Source organism: Hemibagrus wyckioides, linkage group LG25 (genome assembly GCF_019097595.1).
Source record: "Hemibagrus wyckioides isolate EC202008001 linkage group LG25, SWU_Hwy_1.0, whole genome shotgun sequence".
Lineage (NCBI taxonomy): Eukaryota > Metazoa > Chordata > Actinopteri > Siluriformes > Bagridae > Hemibagrus > Hemibagrus wyckioides.
The window spans coordinates 15,712,878-15,738,838 of NC_080734.1; the positions used below are offsets into that span (position 1 = coordinate 15,712,878).

Here is a 25,961-nt window from a genome sequence, read left to right on the forward strand (position 1 = left end):
AGTGTGTTTATGGGAATTTTTGACCATTCTTCCAGAAGCGCATTTGTGAGGTCACACACTGATGTTGGACGAGAAGGCCTGGCTCTCAGTCTCCGCTCTAATTCATCCCAAAGGTGTTCTATCGGGTTGAGGTCAGGACTCTGTGCAGGCCAGTCAAGTTCATCCACACCAGACTCTGTCATCCATGTCTTTATGGACCTTGCTTTGTGCACTGGTGCACAGTCATGTTGGAAGAGGAAGGGGCCAGCTCCAAACTGTTCCCACAAAGTTGGGAGCATGGAATTGTCCAAAATGTCTTGGTATGCTGAAGCATTCAGAGTTCCTTTCACTGGAACTAAGGGGCCAAGCCCAGCTCCTGAAAAACAACCCCACACCATAATCCCCCCTCCACCAAACTTTACACTTGGCACAATGCAGTCAGACAAGTACCGTTCTCCTGGCAACCGCCAAACCCAGACTCATCCATCTGATTGCCAGATGGAGAAGTGCGATTCGTCACTCCAGAGAACGCGTCTCCACTGCTCTAGAGTCCAGTGGCGGCGTGCTTTACACCACTGCATCCGACGCTTTGCATTGCACTTGGTGATGTATGGCTTGGATGCAGCTGCTCGGCCATGGAAACCCATTCCATGAAGCTCTCTGCGCACTGTTCTTGAGCTAATCTGAAGGCCACATGAAGTTTGGAGGTCTGTAGCGATTGACTCTGCAGAAAGTTGGCGACCTCTTCGCACTATGCGCCTCAGCATCCGCTGACCCCGCTCCGTCAGTTTACGTGGCCTACCACTTCGTGGCTGAGTTGCTGTCATTCCCAAACACTTCCACGTTCTTATAATACAGCTGACAGTTGACTGTGGAATATTTAGGAGTGAGGAAATTTCACGACTGGATTTGTTGCACAGGTGGCATCCTATCACAGTTCCACGCTGGAATTCACTGAGCTCCTGAGAGCGACCCATTCTTTCACAAATGTTTGTAAAAACAGTCTGCATGCCTAGGTGCTTGATTTTATACACCTGTGGCCATGGAAGTGATTGGAACACCTGATTCTGATTATTTGGATGGGTGAGCGAATACTTTTGGCAATATAGTGTATATATATATACACTACCGCTCAAAAGTTTGGGACCACTCAAAAATTGTATTGTTTTCCAAGGTAACACACACAAAATTAGTCTAAATAGAAAATATAGCAAAAGAACAGGAGAGAGTTATGATGATTTTGATGGAAATGATGAATGTTTTCTTCAAACTTTGCCTTCACCAAAAAAAAAAACCTTTTGTAGCAATTACAGCCTGGGCATTCTAGCTGTCAATTTTTCAAGATAATCTGATGAGATTTCACCCCATGCTTCCTGGAGCATCTCCCACAAGATGGACTGGCTGAAGGAGCTTTCCTCCGTAGCTGAAATCAAGCTGAAATATGCAAGTGATCCCAAACCTTTGAGCAGTACTGTATATATATACATTATATACACTATATATTTTTAATCCTGTAAAGGCTACAAGATTCACATGTTGCTTCAAGATGTAAACCTTTATTTACCTTTTAGATGAAATTTATTACATGCTGATATACAGATATCATTGCCATAATGTGTGTAACCATGTTAAAATAAATGCACATGTCTATGTAGATCTGAAAGCATAAGAGAACACCCTCTTTTTTTTCACACACACAGGACACATGGCACATGAGGACTTACTGTGGCAAGCTCGTCAAACTTCCCAAAGAGTTCATTCAACAATTTGACCAGCTCCTGAGCTGTGCATTGAGAAGCCAAACTGGTGAACCCAACAATGTCTGCAAACAGGATACTAAAGGGAAGGAAAATAGGGAGTGTTGGTTATAAATTCACACCAGTAATACAGATAGATGACAAGTTAGAGGGCAGTAACTCCTTCGTGTAGAAGAACTGTTTGTCAAGAATAAAGAATTTTTTTTTTTTTACCATATATAAACACACATAAACATGGTAATACTGTCATCATACAGCAATATAATTATTTTTGATACTTAACAACATTTCCTGTAACATCAGACATTAAGTATTTTGCTCATGAGTAAATTTTAATAGAAAGTGGTCTTGAAAGTAACACTGCTTAGGTGTCTTGATAATATGTACAGAAATAGTTCAAGAATGGGAAAGTCAGTTCAGAGCCCTACGAAAATAGGTCAAGCCATCATTGCTTATGCAAACCCTGGGATCCACTCAGAAACCCTCCAGCTGCTCAGCACTGGGCTTCTTAATGTATTCTAAAATACGACATCAGCACTGCTCATTCACTGTTCTTTAAGTCAGTGTCTATGTACATGATCTTACTTAAATGACTGGCAATCTGTCTCTGTGAAACGTGTGTGTGTGTGATTTCATGTGCTTTCTGTGCTATGACTCCCCCAGTCCTCCCCCTCGTTCTCCCTCTGTCGCTCTCTGAATGTGTGTGGGCAGTGAGAGCTAATTGAGCAGCTCTTGAGTTGATAGGGATAGCTTGGGGAGCTGTGCAGACTTTGGCTGCGAGCCACACTCAGGAGGTTGCGTGAGTGAGTGGAGAGCAGTTGACTCCTGCTGACTCACTGAGCGTTCTCATTCCCCATTTACGTGCAACAGAAGTGACACCTATAGTCAATGAACTGTCAATTCTCTCTCATTGACTTTTTCACTCATCTCTCTCTCCATCTCTCTCTCTTTCTGTACCTCACATTATCATGACGTTGGATGTAGATCTTATGGAAGATTCTTTCTGGTGGTTTGAGAAAGTCCTCTTTCATCTCCATGGCGACGTTTCTGGGTAACAGACTCATTAGGAGGCGTTCCTGTAAGAAGAAGAATAAACACTAATTTGCATAAATAGGCCCCTCCCATTAAACTGGCCTTACCAATCTGTCTGGACAGGTAATTCTAAAGGCTTCTGCAAACTAAATACATTGTCTATTTATCTTTTTCCAGCATGACAATGCCTCCATGCACAAACCACATACTTTGTCAGGGTTAGTGTGGAAGTTCTCAAGTGTCTTGCATAGACCCCTTACCTCAAACCCCACTGGACAACTTTAGAATGAACTGGAACACTGATGTGCCACTTGAGTGCCAGAACTCCTTGCCCAACATCAGTGCCTGAGCTCACTAATGCTCTTGCTGTTGAAAGGGCAAAAATTCCCACATCCACATTCCAACATCTAGTAAAAATCCTTCCCAGAAACAGGAGGGGAAGCCAACTTTGTAATGGAATATTCAGAAAGCACACACAAGTGTGATGCTCAAACATCCACATACATTTGATTATATAGTGCTTTACTGCAATGAATTTACATTTTCTTTCTGGCTCATTTTAACTGAGCAGTTGAGGGTTAAGAACAATAAAATACAATAAAATTAATTATTTCTTCTTACATATCGTATTTTATCGAAAGTGCACTTCTACCTATACTTATATATCACTATAAGTAGAATCATGAGAAGATTTTTCCACACTTCAACTTATTCCCAAGTTAAATTCTGAATCTAAATCTAAATAGTGTTGGAATGATCTGGGTTGCACGTGTTTTAGGTTGACAAGTGTTGGCTCATTACTTTTCTGATTACTGCTAAGTGGGTGATATCAGTGGGAGATCACAGCTCGGCACAGGAGTTGGTTGGCATGGCAGAGGTAAGTTTCCCTGGAAACACTTACAGTTCACCGTCAGCCATGCGTTGCTAAAAGCAGGTGAGAAATGTCTTCTTGATTAAGCATGCTGTTACCAGTGAGTCAGGACACCTGCTCTAAGAGATTTTTAAAAAACTGTTTGGAACAAGACTGAACTTTGGACTGTACTGGGCTTTGCTGGGCAAGATAGAATAATCAGTGTGTTTGTGGCAACAATCAAGCTGAAGAAAAGGGTCTGAGAGACATGTGTCAATCAGTCTGTCTATGATATGACTTTTCTCTTCTTAGACCTTTCTCTACTTCTTCTACTTGTATTATCTAACTTATTTCCTTTGATATATTGCAGCTTTTAACACATTTTTGTTTAGGTATTATTTATCTTTTTCATGGAGACCAAATAGAGGTCTAATAGAGTTGTTTCATTTAAACAAACACAACCCTGGCACTGCCTACGAACACCTGAATCCAATCAATCGGAAACCACAGTAAACATTAGAATAACAACAGTGTTGTGGAAAGATTCAGGAAGGCCGCAGTACCATGGAGAGCAACCTAACTAGCTTACTCCGCCCACAACCGCAAGGCTCTCCAGAGTGTAGTGACAGAATCTCAGCCCTACAAGCACACACTGCCAACAGAAATCTCACCAAGTCACCTCATACTTAAGTCTAATAACTGCTGCAGGAATGAGTCCTAACACCAGGAATTTTCGCACTTCCGGTTCCATCGTCCCTAAGTCAATGTTGTTGTTTTTTTTGTTTTAAAAATTAAATTCCTGAAAAAAAGGTCTGTGTTTAACAGACGCTGAAGATATTTTCACATTTTATTCTACGACATCAGTAATACCTCACTCGTGATTTTTTAAGATTTTACGCGTCTTGAAAAAAGCAGTTGCTAACAAGTGTCCAGATAGGACTACAGAGGTTTTCAGAGACATTAAACATCATCATGCCTGAACAGGACGACTACAGCCTTGTTGTGGATAATACTCATCTCAAAATTTTCTCAAAAAGTTCATGCCATCTCAAATTTTTCATTCATATAGATCCATAAATAAAAAGAGCACAGATGATCCTTATCAGGGAACACGATAGTGGTGGTGATTATGAAATCATTTGATTTTGGATTAACATAACATAAGCATTTTACTTCTGATGGCTGTATTTATGCATTAAAATTCATAAAAGTTTTGTGAAGATCATCGTGATGAACAAAGCAGCAACAAAACTTTATTTTTTTTTGGACACATAGCTTATTTTCAGCAATAATCCAAAAGCCAGTGGGAAAATCCTTTTGGCTTTTTGTTGATGGAACCAGAGTGATGCTAAATACTGGGTTGGCCTATAAAAACACCTCATCCCTGCAGCACAATGTACAAAAACTGTATTCCAGATCTGACAAAAGCTTTCGGAGCATCCAATTATGAACAAACAAACTAAAGAAAGAGTTTTTACCTGCTGTCAGGTTCCTAAACAGCATGTAGGCCAGTTCATTTACATACTTTTTTCTACTGACACTTTACTTTGGCACAATGCATTACTGTCTTGCAAATTATTTCTCTCTTTCTCTCTTCTCTTATGTATATTGTATATTGGACTTTGTTGTATCTCTTGTATTTAAGCAAGAGCTTTACGCTCTTGTTTATGTGTTGTATATTCGCTATCATGTAAACAATTTATGTGAGCTTCGCCATAAGAATTTCAACATACGTGTGTCTCGGCTAACTATAAACTATATAAACTATAAAATTGACTCAACTGACAATATATATTAATGCTACGGAGTTGAGTATACCATATAACCATAAAGATATTTAGTGTGTGTGTGTGTGTGTGTGTTAATGTACAGAGTGGGTGGTGTTGCCTTCTATTTGAGGAGTTTGTTAGGTAGGAGGTGGATGAGTCATTTGCAAACAATTATAACCAATTTCAGTCGCTAAGGAACAAGGAGAAAGTGTTATCTCTAGTGTAGCTGAGAAGAACATGTATACCATCTCTTCATTTCTTGTCCTCATCCTAGTTAATTAACAAATCAGTCAGTGATAATTTACTTCTGTTCCCAACAAGGCACTGAAGAACTGGCATGTGAGCTCGCTATGTTTTCTGAGAATCCTTGTGAGTTAAATGTCTGAGCTCTTCACTCAGTGGTACTGTTCAAAACATTGCATGTGCAGATTTTTAGATATTCTGAAGATTTTGTTATGAATGCTGTCATGTAGCTCTGTGAGCTGTGTGAATTTTATATGCACCGTGTCAGTGTGTTGGTCAATTTCCCCATTAGGCCCTTTGGTCAGCATATGATCTGAATTCTAATTCAGTGAGCCCACTACACTTCTACCCAAGATCCCAATCCCTGTGTGTGTGTGTGTGTGTGTGTGTGTGTGTGGTATGCGTGTATGTGCATGCTAGTGAGTGTGTGTATGTGAGTGTGTGTGTGTGTGTATGTGGCGAGCGTGCATGTGCATGCTAGTGAGAGAGTGTGTGTGAGCGTGTGTGTTTGCAGATAAAAGTTGACCTTTAACGTAGTCAGGGAGGAATGAAAGCAATCTGGCAAGGTAATTACCTGTCAAATTTGCGACTTTTTAACTTGAGAGAGAAAATGAGATACATGATTATTTGATTTCAAGCATATGTACGTGTGTGTGTGTGTGTGTGTGTTGAGGGAGACTAATATCTGACAATTTTGACCATTTCAGCTGGCCTACCTAAAGAAAACATAAACACATAAAAAGAAAGAAAGAAAGAAAGAAAGAAAGAAAGAAAGAAATTATACTAAGATTTAGAATCAGGTGTAGCATGGCGTTAATTAACGTTAAACGGTCCTCACAAAAACAGTAAAACAACCTAAACACAAACTGCAATGAATTGACAGGTGTGACCCAGTGTTGGTGTCTCTGTGTGTGGTGTGTTTGAGACCTGTTTTTCATTTTCATCTTCCAGCTGCAGGCGTTCCTGGATGCAGCTCCTAGCTTGCAGAAAGGCCTTCCTCTGGGCACGCTCGGTATGGACTCGAACAAACACACCCGACAGGTTCACACCAATCAGCAGCACTGCATTTGCCACCAGCTACGAACACACAAAGTGTAATGTGAAATGGAAATCTTTGTGTGTGTGTGTGTGTGTGTCCATATGTAATGACAACAAAAAACAGTCAGTTGTTATTTTAAGACACGAAGGTCAGGTGTTCTGGAATAGTTCTTGCAAGAACAGTATTGTCAAATGCATTTGTAAAACCCATCAAGCACCATGATGAAACTGGCTCACATGAAGACCATCCCAGTAAAGCAAGACCAAAACTTACCTCTGCTGCAGAGGAGAAGTCCATTTAGAGTGACCAGCCTCAGAAATCACCAATTAACAGCACCTCAGATTAGAGCCGTTATGAAGGCTTTACAGAGCATCAGTAGCAGACATATCTCAATATCAACTGTTGATATATCAACAAGGACATTATTGTGTATTTCGGCCGCCTTCAGCATTGGAATTAGAAGGTGTGTCCAAACTTTTGACTGGTAGTGTATATATATATATATACACTTTACAGGGTATATATTTCACATTGGGGATGTAGAGAAGGTGAAAGACAGAAAAGAAAGTATATGACACCGTGTTTAATTTTCCAACTTAACCTTACCTACCTGTCTATGGAAATGAAAATAAAAAAATCTCATTAATTGAATTAGTAATGATCCAAAAATATGACTGAATACAAAAAGTGAGTTAAATATTTATGCTTTTAAAAAAAGTTTCAAGCAGTTAATAATATATATATCTAAAACACGTCATTTATTCCTCCATCTATCAGTCTTTATTTTTAACCTGGAGCATGTTTTGTCATTTATCTACTTCCTATTTAACTCACGCAACATCTCCTAATCCCCTTGCCATTTATATGACAATGAGATGGGTGTGTCTAAACCTATCCAGACATGAGATTTGTCCAGGGGGGGTTGAGTCTGATACTGATGCTTAATGCAGACTAGAACAGTGTCAGTGTCAGCCATCCTGATCAACTGGCTGGAATTTCATAGGGTCTGAATTACTTTCATTAAAAGTCAACATCACTTTAGGATGAAACCTTCAATATTTCCAGAAATGTTTAGAAAAACAGATTACTAATGTCATAACTTGATAAACCTTCTCATTTCTAGCAGCAGAGTGAAGGGCTGGTGGTGTTCTATGGAAATACAGCCTTTGCAATACGTTGACGGCCTCTCGTAATAGTTTCAAAAAATTTCAGGTTGGAATTGTAAAATGTATTCTTGTGAGAAAAATAACTATTTCCCTGTATCTGTGTGAAGCATAGTGCTTTAATAATACCATTATTTGCAACAAGCTGTACTTCATATATGTGTGGCAGCCTGGGAAAGCCCACCAGATGCTGCCACTAAATATATCCTCTACTTTCACTGAAAATTTATTTATTAAACACTTTCACTGTTTAATATATGAGGCTGTAAAAACGGTCACTCTAAAAGTGAAAAATAATCATGACCGACGTTTACATCTGATAATAAGCCTGGAGAGCAGGAAGTGGATGATCATTTTATATCATAGACTTTATACATGTTTCCTCGATATAGCCTGTCAGTATGGAAGTATTTTCCTGACCATATGTATCTACAATTGTGTTTTCTTTTTGTGGAGGAATACATTTTGACATATTTCAAATGAAAAACATGTTTATGTTTACTCAAATGTAGAATATTTGTCAAATTCCATTGTCTGTACAGCTTATCCGATCTATCATCAGGTCACGGGAGGCCTGTGCCTATTTCAGGCGTCATCGGGGATCAAGGCAGGATACACCCTGGACAGAGTGCCAACCCATCTCAGGGCACACACACTACGGGCAATTTAGAGACTCCAATCAGCCTAGAAGCATGTCTTTGGACTGTGGAAGGAAACTGGAGCACCCGGAGGAAACCCACCAAGCACAGGGAGACACACAGTGAACGGGAGTGACACTCGAACCCAGATCGCTGAAGGTGTGAGGCGAACATGCTAACCACTAAGCCACCGTGCCTATTGCATTTCCCATATTTTCATATTATGTTCTGAGTTATGATTCTGTTATACAGAAATATAAATAGCAGATACATCATTTGCTATCTAATTTCCTCTGTGTTGTGTATAGAGCCTGCCAAAATGTAAATAAAATCGCATTTCACATTGCATTTGCACTGAGTACACAATGGGGTGGGTTGGTATATGAAAGTGACATGTGTTTGTCAAAGGTTTTCCCAGGTTGACATACATGTAAATAAACACTACAGAACTCTTAACCATAACGCATGTGCATAGCTAAAATATTACATGGCATTATTAAACACTGCTTACTAATTCCACAGCATTAATAAATCAATAAGTGCATTAACCTTGACCTTATCAAGATCTCCCTTTCTCTCTCTCTCTCTCTCTCTCTACAGATAGATAGATAGATAGATAGATAGATAGATAGATAGATAGATAGATAGATAGATAGATAGATAGATAGATAGATAGATACAGAACTACAGAAGGGCCTCCTTTTAGTATAGGGAAATCTGATTAAATTCTTGCTGAGGTAATTCCACATATAACACATATGCGGTAGGTGGCGATGGATAAACACTGAGTATTCCTTTAATGCCACCTCCTTAAACTCCAAATATTTGTCCTCAGACCCAAATGCCTCACTCTCATTAATACATACCTTTTATTTTCTCAGTAACAGGCGTTCATTTAGTTTATGAATTGATTTAGGTGCAGGATATAACAGCTTGACTCATTATAAGTTAGTGTAATGCACTTTTCTGAAACCTGAAAGTTAGTTAGAATTTGAATTTATTTCTATTTAAGTAGTCTCCTATCTCCTTCACACCTGATTAAATGTATTGCACTGTACCCTGGATTGCAGATATTATTAAATCTTTGCTGTTTTATTAACTGTTATGGGAAAAGGGATGATAAAAAAAAAGAAAGTTAATGACCCTGTAGGTTTTACTGTGTTATTACAATATAGGAACATCAGTAGCTATTCTTTTCATACTGAAAAGTACTATAAATAATTTCTCAGAATATCCTGCAGGCTGCTGTTTGGATCTGTAAAACATATTGTGCTGAGCTGAACACAGTGTTCATTGTAGAAATGACATCAATCCTTTCAAGCTTCGGCTTGTTTAAAATAAAATAAATAAATAATTGAAACTGAAAGAGAAAAATCAATAGCTATTCAGATATTACATTTTTCCAATCCAATCCAAAGACCACCGTTAAAGGCCATAAGGCCATTGGACATGACCTGAGAGAGCAGATAAGCATAAAAACAAAAGATATTCATTATCACAAGTACCGAGTAGGTGGGCTGGCAGGTCAGATTAAATGGTGTCTTTGATTGCATGAAAGGCATTAGTTATTGAACTATTTATCGATTAGGGAGAATCTTATTGACATCAAACAAAGAGAGAGGTGACTTTCAATTTCACTCTGACTGAGTGTATGGTGGTCCTAGTGGGATAGAGTCCTTTGTAAGTGGCATGAACAGGAATCAAACTGTCCTTGACTAGAACAGTCAAGTTCAATGGATGATGAATATTCATTAAATTAACTCTTTTATGAAGTTGAAATGTGTAATGTGATTTAATGCGACAGTACAACAAATGTTGAGTCCACACACCCCTGTTAAAATGGCAGTGATGTAATAAAATGAACCTAAGATCTTTTTCCACTCTCACCATAGAAGAAACATGAAAAGCCAAGCAGACAAGAAGAAGGAATCAAATACTTCAAACTAAAATTTAACCAGGTTGTACACACCCTTCTATAATTGGATGTGTGGCTATGTTCAGAATGAACCAGTACCATTCAATCTCTTGTTCATATCAGTGATTCTGTGATTCTGATTATAAAGATCAGCTGTTTGTGTAAAATTTGCATTTGGCAGACACCCTTATCCAGAGCGACTTACATTTTATCCCATTTTTATACACCTGGGCAATTGAGGGTTAAGGGCCTTGCTCAAGTGCACAGCAGGGACCTGGGATTTGCACTCACAACCTTCCAATCAGTAGACCAAAACCTTAGCCACGAACCTACCACATCCCATTTCATTTGTTGGTAACACCTGACTGCCGAAGCCGTGGTCCACAAAGGGCTTACAAAGCATGCATGGTGTCTCACTTGTTGGAAACTATCAATCAGGTGTAAAAGCATTAGATATACCATAAAGTCATCATTAACAAATAGAGAAAATGGAGCGCCAGATGACGTCACCATGAACAGGACGTCCCACCAAAATTTATAACAGGACAAGAGAAAAATTTACCAAGGAGGCTGTCAAGAGACCTACAGCAACATTAAGGAAGCTGCAGGAACATCTGATAACCACTAGATGTACACCATACCCACATGTTGGTGGCCGCATCATGCTTTAGAACTGTTTTTTCTCACCCAGAACTGTATGATTGTTTTTTTTGCATGAATAGCTACAAATACCAGCCATTTTAATACCCAACCTCCAGGTGCTAGTAAGCTGAAGATGAAAAGGAATTTCACCTTTCAGCACGACAACGACCCAAAGCAGACGTCCAAATCAACAGAAACGGCTTAGCTGAAAGAAGATCAGTTGAAGAGAAGTTTTTGAATGAGCTTGCTAGAGTTCAGACCGGAATCCAAATAAATCTGTGGGGTGACCTGTAGCTGGCTGTGCCCAGGAGATGCCCTTACAGTCTGATGGATCTAGAATGTTTTTGCAAGAAAGAGTGTTAAAATATTGCCAAGTCAAGCTGCTGAAAGACTTTTACCCTTTAACAGAGTATTAGTTTAGGGATGTTTTATGCAACTAGGTTGTGCAAGTTTTTTTCTTTGACAAGATTTAACTTTTACATTGCAAAATCTGCCATTTTAACATGGGAGTGCAGACTTTTAATATCCATTTAGATCATAGATAGATAGATAGATAGATAGATAGATAGATAGATAGATAGATAGATAGATAGATAGATAGATAGATAGATAGATAGATAGAGAACTACAGAAGGACCTCCTTTTAGTATAGGGAAATCTGATCAAATTCTTGCTGAGGTAATTCCACTTGTTGGTCAATTTCCCCATTAGGCCTTTGGTCAGCATATGATCTGAATTCTAATCCATTGAGCCCACTACACTTCTACCCAAGATCCCAATCCCTGTGTGTCTATGTGTGTGTGTGTGTGTGTGTGTGTGTGTGTGTGTGTGTGCGCGCATGCATTAGTACTGGGTCATTAAAATAATTGCATTTATGAGTTAAGACTGAAATATAGACTGTAATATATTTTCATTATTAATTTTCTTCTCAGAAAAAAAAAACTGGAGAGGAATTGTGTTCATTTGGCTCAATTTCTCCCTGGGCCTACATTCTTTAGTAGCGGAGGAGTGTGAAATAAAGAGCTCGGATCTTATGAAACTTTGTTGGTGCCCACAGAATTCACATGTGGGATCCAGAGATGAAGATATGTGAGATTCAGGGCCTGGCATAAGGCTTTAGGTTATGCCACTGACTTGGGATTACATAAATTAGCCACCAAATATACAGGAGAAACAGGGTTGGCTTATAGATTTTAAGACCAGTTGTGTTGTTATTACAGAGAACAGGACATACACATACACATATACAGTGAACAGAACATTTATTCATAAGCACAGCAAATGCAACACAAATATCACAGTGCTGAATTAAGTGACACTAGAGCCATACAGTTAAATCTATGTTGAGTGTGATTTGGATTTTTGGCATTAAAAAATCCAAAAATTAAGAAAAATTATCTAAGAAATTGGTGTTATATATTGACTTTGGGCCTTTAAAGCCAAAATATTTTGGATTTTTTCTGTTTTGATGTATACTATAGTGGCATATTTACATACTTATTCAATTATTTATTTATTTAGAATAATTGCTTCTAATTGTGGTCATATTTATTATTTTAAAATTAACACATTATTATTTTATTATTTTTTAAATTATTATTATTATTATTATTATTATTATTATTGCTGTTATTGTTAGTATTGTTATTATTATTATTATTGTTGTTGATGTTGTTATTGTTAGTATTGTTATTATTATTGTTGTTGTTGTTGTTATTGTTAGTATTGTTGTTGTTATTATTATTATTATTATTATTATTATTATTATTATTACTTATTTTGTCATAGAAGCATTGTAATTCTGATTCGGAATATACACTCACCGTCCACTTTAATGCATACAATCATGCAGTCCAGAGGTCACAAGCTTCAGGTAACGTTACCATTAAATATCAGAATTGTGAATAAAAACTAAGATTCATGACGATTCACTGGAGTTGGCTTCCTGATAATGACATGTTAGTGGATAACAAACAACTTAAAGCAGGAAGTCTAAAGCAGGAGCCTGCATGTGTTAATAATCAAACAACTGATTCACATTAAATGAAATAGATTTAATGAAATAGATACATCAGAGAATTAAACAGCAAAAGAATAAACAGAAAAATAAACAAAACTTATATAGGCAATGATTTTTTCTTTTAATTGTGGATGATAGACTCAAGTATAATCAAAAATTTACTACGGAAAATATGTTTGTCAGATTTAAGAAAAAGTATAATGTTTAGGTTAGAAAAATTTGCATTGCTTATACAAAATGTAATTTAAACTAAAATCTAATTCACAAGCGTAAATTACGAGTGTGATCCATTGTAGTCAGTAGCATTATCAAATCTCACAGATGTTTACCAATTTATTCCCATGGAACCAACATATACATTTAAATGAAGCTAATTTAGTGGACCTATTTTTTTCAGCATACAAAACCACAACCAGAAGTATTACAAATGTTACGCTAAAAAGTCAATTACATTTTTAATTGACTGAAATATGTACAACAGTTCCACACAAATGAAATATTTTACATCAACATAAATTTTATAGCACTCTCTTTCATTTAACTTGTTTGGATCCATGTGAATGTTTTTAAATGAGCATAGTTTTCATCTGAGATTCAAAGCAAACATGCCGTCCTTAGGAGGTGGCCGAGCTACCCACTACACCATCAAGCCACAGACAGGTCAGGGTAATCAGGATGTTAATAAGGTATAAAGCAATGCCTCACACACACACACACACACACACTTCTGTATAGAAACTAGCAGCTTCTGTCTTATTAAAGTTCAGCTGCATGCCAGTGATGAATAATGACGTTATAATGAAAACGAATGGGTCAGGTTACTCAATGACTTTATGTATGACATTAGTTACGAAAGGTTTTGGGAAATGCCGGTTACTTAAATAAATAATATATGTTTAATAAAAAGCACTATGAAAATTTCAGGAGAAGCCACCCCTGGAAGACCGGCAAAACTATCCGATCCATCAGATTCCTGTTCTTGGTTGGCAAAAATTGAACCTCATGTAGTTTTCTGCTGTTGTCACCAATCTGCTGCAAGTTTCAATGCGTTGTGCATTTTGAGATACTTTTCTGCTCACCACAGCTGTAAAGAATGATCATTTGAGCTCCCACAGTGAACCTGAATCAGTCTGGCGGCCATTCTCCTCTGACCTCACGTGTCAGTAAGGTGTTTGCACCTGCAGATCTCACACTCTGTTTGTTTTTGTTTGCCCCATTCTGTGTAAAGACATATGTTTTCTGTTTTATGTTTTCCCATTCTGTGTATAGACTGCCGTGTGTGAATACGCAAGTACTTTAACCAATCCTTTGACACCAACAACAATGCCATGGACAAAGAGATCACATTGTTTTCCACTGTGATCATTGATTACCTGAAGCTCTTGACCTGTATCTGCAGGATGTCATGCACTGCTGCCACATGACCGGCTGATTGAATAAATGTATGAACGTACAGATGTTAATAAAGTGGACAGTGAGCATGGGCTTATAATGTATAGTGTTTGTTCCTTTAATTTGACAAAACACCAAAAAAAAATATATCAAGCTAATCATGGACTACTCGTGATTTAAGTGGTGACCAAAACATTCGTGAATATTATTTCAGTCGTTATCATGCGCCTCTGAATCGTGCAGTGTTCAATTTTTACCTACAGTCCTAAGTAAGCTCTTATAAACTGATCTTTCAGCGTTTCTGCAAGTGAACTTATGTCTACCCCTGGCGCGTGACTCTTTCCTTCAGCACGCGTTTGCCATTATGCACGTGCAGCGCAGACACGCGCGATAAGCAACATAGAGGACTACACAGTTCTCCAAGGAGCCCAAGCAGCAGGTTAGCACAAGCATCTACACACAATTTGGTGACTTCCAAACATCTACCAAACCTGTCATTTAAATCGGGGATGTTTGGGCAAAAGAATCAGCAAACTATGCTGAAAAATGTAGGACCAGAGTTGTGCAAATTTCCTAAAAACAAACAAAACATGAAATGCCTTACCGGACTCCAGACGCGCGATCTGAGGGCAGTTAGAGACGTGACAGTCACGATAAAATGGGACGCAGCGACCAGCACGCCGAACACGACGGCTAAGAGGGTCCGCACTGGCAGCAGAGAGTAAGCGACGAATGTGACGAGCATAAGCTGCCACACACCTTGCTCAGGTGCGGCAGCGCCCGCGTCGGGTCCGTGTGCGCCGTGCGCGCCTTGCTGTGTGCCAGGCCCGAGAGCGAGCGGAAACGGACAGCAGAGAAGCGCGAACGTGAAGCTGAAGAGAAGCGCGAGCCTGGCGATCTGTTGCAGCTGCGTCACCTGCAGGTACTTGACGTTGGTGACGATGAAGAGCGAGGTGAAGATGACGCAGTGCACCGGGTGCGAGCCCTTGGAGACGGTGAAGCGCGAGCCAGCGGACAGGAGCTCGACCAATGCGAGTGCGGACGCAGCGAGGATGAGCACGGCCAGCGCTTTAAGCGTTGCAGTCTGCTCGAGTTTTAGATTGTACTTCTGAAAAAGGTTCTCTAGCTCCTTGCAGTCGAACTCGTCCTGGCAAGGAATCCCCGTCCTGGCCAGGCGCCTCTTTCTGCGCCGCGCATGCACTCGAGAAACCGGCACTTCCTCCATAGCGGGCCATTCATCCGACCTTCCTCCTCACCAGATTCGCGCGCATAGATTAAACGAAGCTCTGCACCGACCGTCCCGTAGTTGTCTCACCCCGACGCAGCTCGAGGACGTCTGCGAGCGTAAAGCCCAGCTCTGACGTGCCACACGCGCTACCGCTGTCTGCCCACAAGCCGGCGACTGCCGTCTGCCGTGCGGCTAGAAAATAACGAGCCAGGAGCGCGCGCACGAGCCTGGCAGCAGCCCGCCTCCGCTTTTCTTCTCGCTCCCGCCCTTGTCAAGCCGGTCTTCCGGGGAAACAGGGCGCCCGGAGCGCGTGCTGCGTGCTCGGGCCCTAAACGAGGTGAATGTTGACGGCGCGTTGCCGGGACTCCCCCTCTCTACGTTGCCAAGGCTACGTATCGGCCCTGCGCTCTGCGCAAACTACGCATGCGCAACTTCGGCTTGAGACGCGAGGCACGTCTCCTGATCCAAAACCGCCACACACACACACACACACACAAACAGGCACGTCAGTTTTGACAGCTGCATGTGCTAGAACTATAACCATAAAAAATGTTCCCACCTCAACCCTTAATAAAAATAGTCAGAAATTGAGGAAATTGAGGGTAAATCATCAAGTGCTGTTTTGAATTGTTTTGATGTGAGTGCCTGAGACACGAGATAAAACAGACAGAAATAACCGGGGAGATTTTCCCCGCCGCGCGGACGGGATGCTGCCCGGAGTTATAAATAGAAACGCGCGCTGATGATGAGAGGTGGCCTTTTAATGATGCGCTTTAATTCCAGCTCTTGTTCGGAGCTCCGCCACCGATCCGGTGAAGGAGCAGGTGGTTTGGATCACGCATTGCATTCATCTTTTATTCGCGCACATCTGTCTCCACATTGATTATCATCGACGAGCGACTGAGTGGATTTTTTTTTTAACTTTGCTATGTTGACTTTGAAGAGGCGCATGCGCCGCACTCCTGATGCTGAGCGTTCACTGGGCTCGCCTTAATTGGTCCACCAAATGGGGCGATTCAAATCCTATTACTCATTCAGAAAAGAGCTTTTAAGTGGCAGAAAAAGCATCCCCGAATCAAGTCATCCAGTGCTTTATGGCAAGTTCCAGGTCTCAAAAACTGTATTAAAATATCATCAAACTAAAGAGTTAGTACAGAATCTTTGTAAGTTTTTCTGTGAACTTGACAGCAAAAAAAACTTTCCTTTGCCTCTTCGAAGATCATATAAATGGAGTTGATGTTTTATGGTCAGGTCAAGCTGTAATTGCAAGTTCACTGTGAGAAAAACTTGAAGAGTCACAGCAGGGATTGCTTGGAGTCCAAATCACACTATACACTTTATGTCCAAAAGTGTGTGGACATCTGACCATCACAACCATTGTTCTATATATATTGTGTCACATATACACAGTTCATGGCAAGAAAAAAGGGGTAAGTATTTGACTCTTATTCACTGTGCAGGAGTAAAATCTTTACCAAAGCATATAGGGTGCTCTGTGCCTGTGTATGCTTAGATCTGGCTAGGGCTGCTGAGGGCACTCTTATCAATTCAGTGTATCTTAAAGTAAAATGCAAATCTGGTACTGGTTGACACTTTAAAAATTATGTAATTTATCTAATTACATATTGAGTTATTAATTTAGAACTTCTGACACTCAGTTAAAATATAAATATATAAAATAATAATACATCTTATTTTAACATTTATGTGAACATGTGTATATATGCAGCATTTATGAATTAGAAATGAAAAAGAAATTAATTATATCTAATATATTTCAAACATTTACACTCAAACAAACCTATCAAATGTCTATGTGGGCACTATATGTATAAGCCCTCTGGTTTGCACATTTGTGTTTTTGGCACAGCCCAACTGGGCCTCAGTAACAGTCCTTGTATAAACCCAATCAGAACCCATATGGGCCCCACCAAGCCATGCTGGCAGGAAAGGACTGTCAAGGGCAGGCAGAATTGTCAAGGGCTGTTACAGGCTGTCAAGTGCAGTCAATGGCTGTCAAGGGCTGTTTAGAGTTGCTCAGGGCTTCCTAGGGCAGTCAAGGGCTGTCATTGGTGGCCATCAGCTGTCAAGGGCGGTCAAGGGTGGTCAACAATTCTCAAGGGCAGTCAAGGGCTGTCAAGGACAGTCAATCTATCAAATGCAAACTTTAGTTAGTGGTAGCTATGTTAGCTGACCAGATCTACCCCCAACCTGAGCCTGGTTTAGGTTGTTTTTTGCTTTGAGCAGTATTAGAGCTGATCTAGGGCACCAGTGCCAGTAGGGGCCATGAATGGTTTTATTTTCAAATATTCTAGCATATTGGGATTTTGGTGGGGTCTGGAAATAAGGTGCTATAGTGAAAGTAACAAAGTTAGTAGATCATGATTAACCTTAGATCAGGATGGAAAAGGTGGGGAGGGAGACTGAGGCAGAGACAGGGAAAGTGAGGAGTACCTTGTGTCTACAGTATCCCGTTTTCACAGATTAGCTCTTTATTGATCTATCTCTCACCTGCTCACACACACACACACATTCTCACTGCCTGTGCAATTACACAGTAAGAAAATAGCTATTATGTTCTGACTGTGCTCTCTGCTCTCAGTAACCCAATCACAGCACAGTTCATAGATTTCCAAAATATCATTAAAACATCACTGGAGCATAACTGTGATGTCACTGATGTCATGGTGTTATTATATTATTTTTGTGATATGGCATAGTGTCATCATTGTGACATCATTATGAGTGTCTGCATGTTTTTATATATTATAGCTTGGCTTAAATGCAAAATACCTAAAACTAAAAGGTTGCATTAAATTGCTGCATAATTAATTATGTCAATAGGAGGTCTTCATAATGATAAGACAAATGTGTGTGTGTGTGTGTGTGTCAGCAGTGCGAGAGAAAAACAGCAGAGGAATGGGAACAGACAGCTTTACAAGCACCAGTCTACTTGCATTATAATTGGATGGTAACAATGGACAAGGAGACACATACTCGTACACTCACACTCACATATGCACACACACACACACACACACACATACACACACACGCAAACAAAATCCAACAAACACAAGATGACAGCTTGCATTTTGGAGGCTCCGTCCCTCCTCCTGGATGGCTGATGGGGTGTTTCCATAGTAACACAAAGAGAAATCTCCCCTCACCGGATTTATTACAGATCGTGTACTGGGGTCCTGCAGACTGCATCACCAAAATACTCAGAAACACTCACTCACTCACTTTCTCTCTGTCGCTTGCTCTCTCTCCCTCCCCCCACACACAGGTAGCTAAAATGTCAGTTGGATTTAAGATCAGCTAGATAAAAGAGCTAGCTGACCCAGAAACTTTCTTTTTATTCTTTCAATTTCCTTGGGTCACTTGCTGTTTTGAAGCTAGATGAGACTGTCCACTCCTGGAATGAGTCATGCAGCTCCTGCCCTTTACAACATGGTGGACACACCGACACAGACACAAACACACACACGCACGCACACAAACACACACACACACACATACACACACACATATTCCAATCTATAGCCTAATGTGATATTTTAGGTTAGATTTAGGTACACTTACCTGGGGAACACATGGCACCAGGATGCACTATGGGAAGAACACAAGCCGGCAGAGGCAGTGTCATGCTTTGGGCAATGTTCTGCTGGGAAACCTTGGGTCCTGCCATCCACGTGGATGTTACTTTGACATGTACCAACTACATAAAAATTGTTGCAGGCCATGGCCCCACCCTACAACTTACAAGACTTAAAGGATCTGCTGCTAACAGCCAGATACCACAGCACACCTTCAGGGATCTAGTGGATCCCATGCCTCGACAGTTCAGGGCTGTTTTGGCAGCAAACAGGGAACCAACACAATATTAGGCATGTGGTCATAATGTTATGGCTGATTTGGTAGCTCGGTCAGGAAATGGCTTCCTGATTTAAGCCGCGCGTGTGTGTGTGTGTGTAGCTTGCTGGATCTGTACTTAAGTGGAACTTTAGACACAAAAGTACTGTAGTTTAGTCTATCTAATCCCTTTTGTAAACATCAGGCTTATAATTGTGCACTTTAGCCATGTTAATATACTCTTTCACGCACACACACACACACACACACACACACACATTGCTCTCAGTGTCTCTGTGGAGCAGCTTAAGATGAGCAAAACGATGAAGCAGCCACCCAATGGTTTTTAGTTTAGTTCCCTTTGGCCTTTTTATGCTTTTAAACAAAAGGTATTAGCTTTATCATTCAAGTAGAATACACACAAAGACACACAAACACACACACACACACACAGACAGAGAGAGAGAGAGAGAGAGAGAGAGAGAGAGAGAATGTATAATGAGCAATAAATTGAAGATAAAAATAGATACCAACAACACTTGCAGAATTATATTATGTGTTTAAGTAAATTTGTGAGTAGTGCCTCTTGTTTGAACTTTATATGCTCGTGAATATAAGGCATTAGCTTTATATAAGAATTATCGTTCAAGCAGAACACATATCAAAATTCAGGGACACACACAAACACAAACACAAATAGCAGCACTGTTTGCTCCTTGCATTGAAGTGGCATATTGTGTGAATTAGCATGCAGTTCTGGCCTGGGGCTTATCTCTGACCCCGTCCTCCACTCCGAACACATGAAGCCAGGAGCATCTGCAGCACACGCTTACAAGGAAATCTTGCCAAGAGCCAAGCAAGTCCATCTGTTCAAAAAAAAAAAAAAAAGTTCCTTCATCTTATTCAGGTGTCTCAGATTACAATATTTATTAAGCGTAGCCAGTGGAATCCATTTATCAAACTCTGAGGTGTGGATGAGTGAGACATCAACTCAGACACCACTTGATAATAGAAATGAGCTAGCTAGGGGGTTGAAATTGAGAGAGAGGGAGAGAAAAAAACTGAGGATGAACCAGTTGAATCTGAAATGAATGACAGTACCATCTTCTTCCAATAATCCCCATTCGGTATTCTGTATAATTATAAGACTTGTTTTCATGCAGTCGTATTCCATTGTATTAGCCAGGGAATAATAATCAATAAAAGCCATGGATGTATGCATTCTTACTTTTCTTGAGCACAGTAGCATTCACGGCAGCTTCACAGTTCCAGGTTTATGAATTGGCTTGGGTTTATTGTCTGTGTGGAGTTTCTGTGCATGCTTTCCCCCTGGGTTTCCTCCTGTTTCCTCCCAAAAAAAAAAATGCTGGTGGATTGGCTACTTTACATTGCTGCTAAGTATGAATACGAATTCCCAGCACAGAGTGAAACGCTCCACAGACTAAGAATGAATTCAGTACAAGAAACGATGCTGCAGGAGTCGTTCTGTCACAAGTATAGGCAACAGTGAGGGAAAAAGGCAGAGTGTAATCCCTAAAGAACTGGAAATTAATTTGATTCCAAGATTCCGTGCGCTTCTGAAAGGCAAGTTAAAACTTGTCTGCCTTGGGATTTGGGATTAAACCTGCTCTAATGTGGAGAGAGAAAAAGACTCAGGGTTTTGCTCTGAAGCTTCCGTATTTGTGTTTTTTGCTCTTCTAACACAACTGACAGATCATTATTAAGCTATATAAGCTAATAATAATAATAATAATAATAATAATAATAATAATAATAATAATAATAATAATAATAATAATAATAATAAAATAATTCATGATTTTCAATGCTGGGTTTGAGAACATTTTAATTCGAACATAATCAAATAAACACTTGCATTTGACAGCCATGACACACAGCTCTTGCTAACTCCTGTGGTTGGAGTTCCTGCAGGCCAAGCAGGACTGATGAGGGGTATTAGCATAATTGGCTAAATGTTAGCTGCTAACCTAAATGAGGGTCTCTCTGCCCAGCAGAAATAATGACCTGCAGGCCATAGCACCACTTTAAATCAGACCAGAATGTACAGAGAGAGAGAGAGAGAGAGAGAGAGAGAGAGAGGATTAAGAATCTACTGAGTATTTTATGCGGAGACAAATTGCAGACTGCGAGTATGAACCCAGAGGCTTCTGTTATGTTCTGTTGTGTTCGTGCAGAGCCAGAGGCATTCGTGTGTGTGTGTGAGTCAGATTGGGTTTTGGCTTGAAATCGCAAATGGATGCAGTAATCCCTGCATGGCTCTGAGATTGAGTCTCAAAGCAAAGCTTTTTTTTCTTCTATTTTTAAATCTCTTAATCTGCACAGAAGGCTTGAGAAGGCAGATAAATACACACACTCGCATATATGACACACAGAGCTCTCTCTCTCTCTCTATATATATATATATATACTCGAATCAGTCAATCATGGAGCTGCACAATGCAGAACAGGTCAGGAGCTTCAGTTAATAAAATATCAAACATCAGAATGGGAGAACAGTCTGATCTCTGTGACTTTAACCGTGAGATGGATGTTGGTACCAGATTGGTTGGTTTGAGTATTCCAAAAACATCTAGTGAATAGAGGATCTGTTGGCTGAAACACCTTGCTGATGAGAGAGATCACAAGAAACACCTCTGAGCTGACAGGAAGTCTATAGTAACTCAAATAATCACTCTTAACATCTGTGGTGAGCTGAAAAGCATCTGCACACCATAACAAACCTTGAGGAGGTTAGGCTTCAATAGAATTGAATTCTAAATTGCACTACTTCTTATGCAAAGTCACTTTCTGTATACAGAATTGTATTTAATTATTTAATTTATCCTAGTTTATTCTAAAATTGTGTACAATTATCTGTGTATATGTCTGCACCTGACACCAAGGCAAATTCCTAGTACCGTAAAGTGCTCTTTGTTAACACTTTGCTGTACCTGGCAATAAAACTTTTTCTGATTTCTGATTCGGATTCGGAAAAAACAACTCCTGTCAGCCCCAGAACAAGAATCTGAGGCTATCATGGGCACAGACTCACCCAAACTGGACAGTTGAAGATTAGAAAAAAATCACGTGGTCTTTTTGCAGTCTTCAGTGCTGTGCTGATCATAACCTCAGATGTTTTTGATGTGAACATTAACTGAAGCTCTTGACCCGTATCGGCATTGTTTTTTTGGTTTTTTTTTGCATTGCCAGATTGTCTAGTGCAATATAAAATTTCTTTAAATATTAAATATTCAAATATGTGCTTTCATTCATCACAAATGATTAATTTATATTTTATTTATATTTATTTCTCTTGTAATTTGAAGCAGCCTCTTAAAAAAAATCATTTTCTTCTGGATTAATAAAATTTTATCTCATTTTATCTTGGTTTTCAATCTTATTGTATGAGATTTAAAACCAATTAATCAGGTTACATTAGTGTTCTTATGGCTAAATTTATACACACTCGGGAGCAGAAGTCGAGAAAGTTCGTCTGAATTTATGGGATTTTCCTGAATGCCAAAATTTTGTTTGTGTAAACTCCCATACAGACGAATTACGCATATATTTCCACAGAACAACATGCACACACACACACACACTCACTCACCAAATTAGCTTAGCCAATCAGCCTACCTGCAGAACCTACCTGGAGAACCCAGAAGAAACACATGCAGACAGACAGCAAACTCAGAATCAATTGAGGGTCCCTGGAGCTGTAAAGCATTCAGTGCTATATTGTATAAATGCTTTTACAAGACTAGAAATTGGAAAAAGACAACTGACCTTTAGACCTGGCTAGATCTTTGTCCCTCTGGGCCAGAGTGGGGGAAAAAAAGGCACATGTAAAATTTATGAATTCAGCATTCTTGTCACAAGAGTGAGAGCAAGAGAAAAGGCAAGATAAGAAGTGAGACATCCTGTATCCTGAGACTTACCTATTCAGTGCTAACATTTGCATAAGTCTTTGCAGAAAATGAAAGAGAATACATCACAGAGGTATTCATCCATGTACATCATCATTTAAAGAAAAAGTGACTACTGAACTATGTTCATTCATTCATTCATTCTGAATGAATGAATGAATGAATGAATGAATGAATGAATGAAAGGGGCAGTCTTTCACATCTGGATGGAGAGCAGGTGGCAAATTTTTTGCTACTCCTCCTCACTGTGCCATGTACATACACAGGTTCTCATTCATGAATATTCGCATCAGGAGGAAAGCAGCGTTCAGGAAACTGTCTGATTCCAATCAGCATCATGTGCCCTCCACCTCCTGCCTCTCTCCCCCCAGCAAGCCCAAGCTGAGGCGGTGCTCAGATTGGTGTGAAATCGACATTTAATGGAAGAGTGTGTGTGTAAGACTGGTGTCATGTGCCGCAGTGGATTTGAGTCTTTGTGTGTCATTAGAGATTCACATTGTGTGTGCGTGTGTGCCATTAAGCTCAGATTGGTGTGAAATCACGGTTTAATGGACAGGAAATGGTGTTATTTTTGGAGCATAGAGAGTCTTCTCTGCAAACACCTCGCTCATCGCCACAGAAGCTAATGAGCCACGGTGTCACCAGGAGACCAGACACACACACACACACACACACACACACTCATCACAATCATTTATATTGGCCAGGTTAGTTAGCTGTATGGAGAAATTGATTATGTTCTACCCGGATAAATATAGCATATATATTTATAGACTGCATTCGGATACATTTTTATGGTGCTAAATACAACAAAAGGTATTTATTTATTTAAAGCACTAACACTTATACTCACATAGAAATGTGTCACAACCTAGTCAGCTTCCCTGTACACTGGTGAGAGCTCCACTCCTAGCAACTCCACTCAGTGTCAAACGCAATAGTGCCTTTCACCTGCATCTCTCTATAAACTGTGACAGTTCACCATGGAGGGGGTGGGGGGTTCTAGGAGAAGAAGGAGGAGGGGATTTCACCTAGATCATGGAATTCAGATGAGACAAAAATCAAGGTGACCCTGTGCTCTCAAACACACATTCTATCACCACACTGTTATACATACAGTATACACCGATCAGGCATAACATTATGACCACTGAGAGGTAAAGTGAATAAGACTGATGATCTCCTCATCATGGCACCTGTTAGTGGGTGGGATATATTAGGCAGCAAGTGAACATTTTGTCCTCAAAGTTGATGTGTTAGAAGCAGGAAAAATGGAGAAGTGTAAGGATTTGAGCGAGTTTGACAAGGGTCAAATTGTGATGGCTAGACGACTGGATCACAGCATCTCCAAAACTGCAGCTCTTGTGTGGTGTTCCTGGTCTGCAGTGGTCAGTATCTATCAAAAGTATCCTTTAGGTCCTGTAAGTATCCTTCAAGTACTGCAAGTTGCGAGATGGGGCACATGGAAGTCCCACCTTGCAACTTACAGGATCTGCTGCTAACATCTTGGTGCCAGATGCCACAGCACACCTTCAGGGATCTAGTGGAGTCCATGCCTCAACGGGTCAGGGCTGTTTTGGCAGCAAAAGGGGGACCAGCACAATATTAGGTAGGTGGTCATAATGTTATGTCTGATTGGTGTATGTGACTGGCAAAAGTACTAAACCTCTTCCTAACACAGGAATTTGTATGATTTGTCTGAATAACAAATGATATTGATACTCAACTGGAATTTGAACCACATCTCATTGAATTTGGGAATACCAAGCAGATACATTAAAATGTCTGCTAATATTTAACCCATTTAACCTGCCAGATAATAGATTTTGTTGAATTGGATTTGTTTTGAAATAAGGCTAACTCTTTTTGAATTAATTCCACTAGACCTTACAGATCATTTTTTTAGTTTGGTCCCGCTGTCTTGACTGTTTAGACCCTTATTTATATAATATTTCAAGGAGCACTGTAATCTTATAACCCCTAAATATTTTTTTTCTTATCAGTTTATTTATTATTAATGAAAATAAATAATCTAAATACATTTAAATGCATTTTATTTATATTATTTGGCATACCTGTCTGCAACATTTGTGTAATTAAGCTGTGCGCTTTTTTTATTTACTATTGTTCTTGTTGGTTCTCACTTTTTTTGTTTTCGATGCAAAACAAAAAATGTAAAAATTAATTAATTAATTAAATAATTAAAATATTAATTAAAATATATAAATAAAAAATATATAAATAAAAAATATATAAATAAAAATATATAATAACAAAACACTTACCTCTTCCTGAGAGTATTTTTCTTGTTCTTATGTTCTCTTACAGTGAAATTTCAAAGTCAAATAAATGCCTGGCTAGCAACTTAAAAAAAAAAAAAAAGAAAAGCTACTTGCATAAATATTCAACCCACTACACATTCACATTCACTCCAGATTCAAGATAGCATCTTAACAAGGACACAACTGAAATATTAAAACTGCCATTAAACAGACAATCCGGAAGGGAAGGAA

At 39.6% G+C, this 25,961-nt stretch overlaps 1 protein-coding gene across 2 annotated transcripts in view; it reads right to left on the reverse strand.

The window, feature by feature from the left end:
* adcy1a (adenylate cyclase 1a) overlaps positions 1 to 16,116 on the reverse strand; it is a 43,892-nt gene extending 27,776 nt beyond the window's left edge. The window contains exons 1-4 of one of the 2 annotated variants that reach the window (XM_058379689.1): positions 15,044 to 16,116; positions 6,558 to 6,707; positions 2,694 to 2,812; positions 1,704 to 1,815 (exon numbers count right to left, since the gene is read on the reverse strand). In XM_058379689.1, the coding sequence (XP_058235672.1) occupies positions 1,704 to 1,815; positions 2,694 to 2,812; positions 6,558 to 6,707; positions 15,044 to 15,664 (1,002 nt within the window). In that variant the 5' untranslated portion in view covers positions 15,665 to 16,116. The remainder of the gene's footprint in view (positions 1 to 1,703; positions 1,816 to 2,693; positions 2,813 to 6,557; positions 6,708 to 15,043) is intronic. The other variant, XM_058379688.1, reaches the window with a different exon arrangement.
* Positions 16,117 to 25,961: the final 9,845 nt, after the last annotated feature.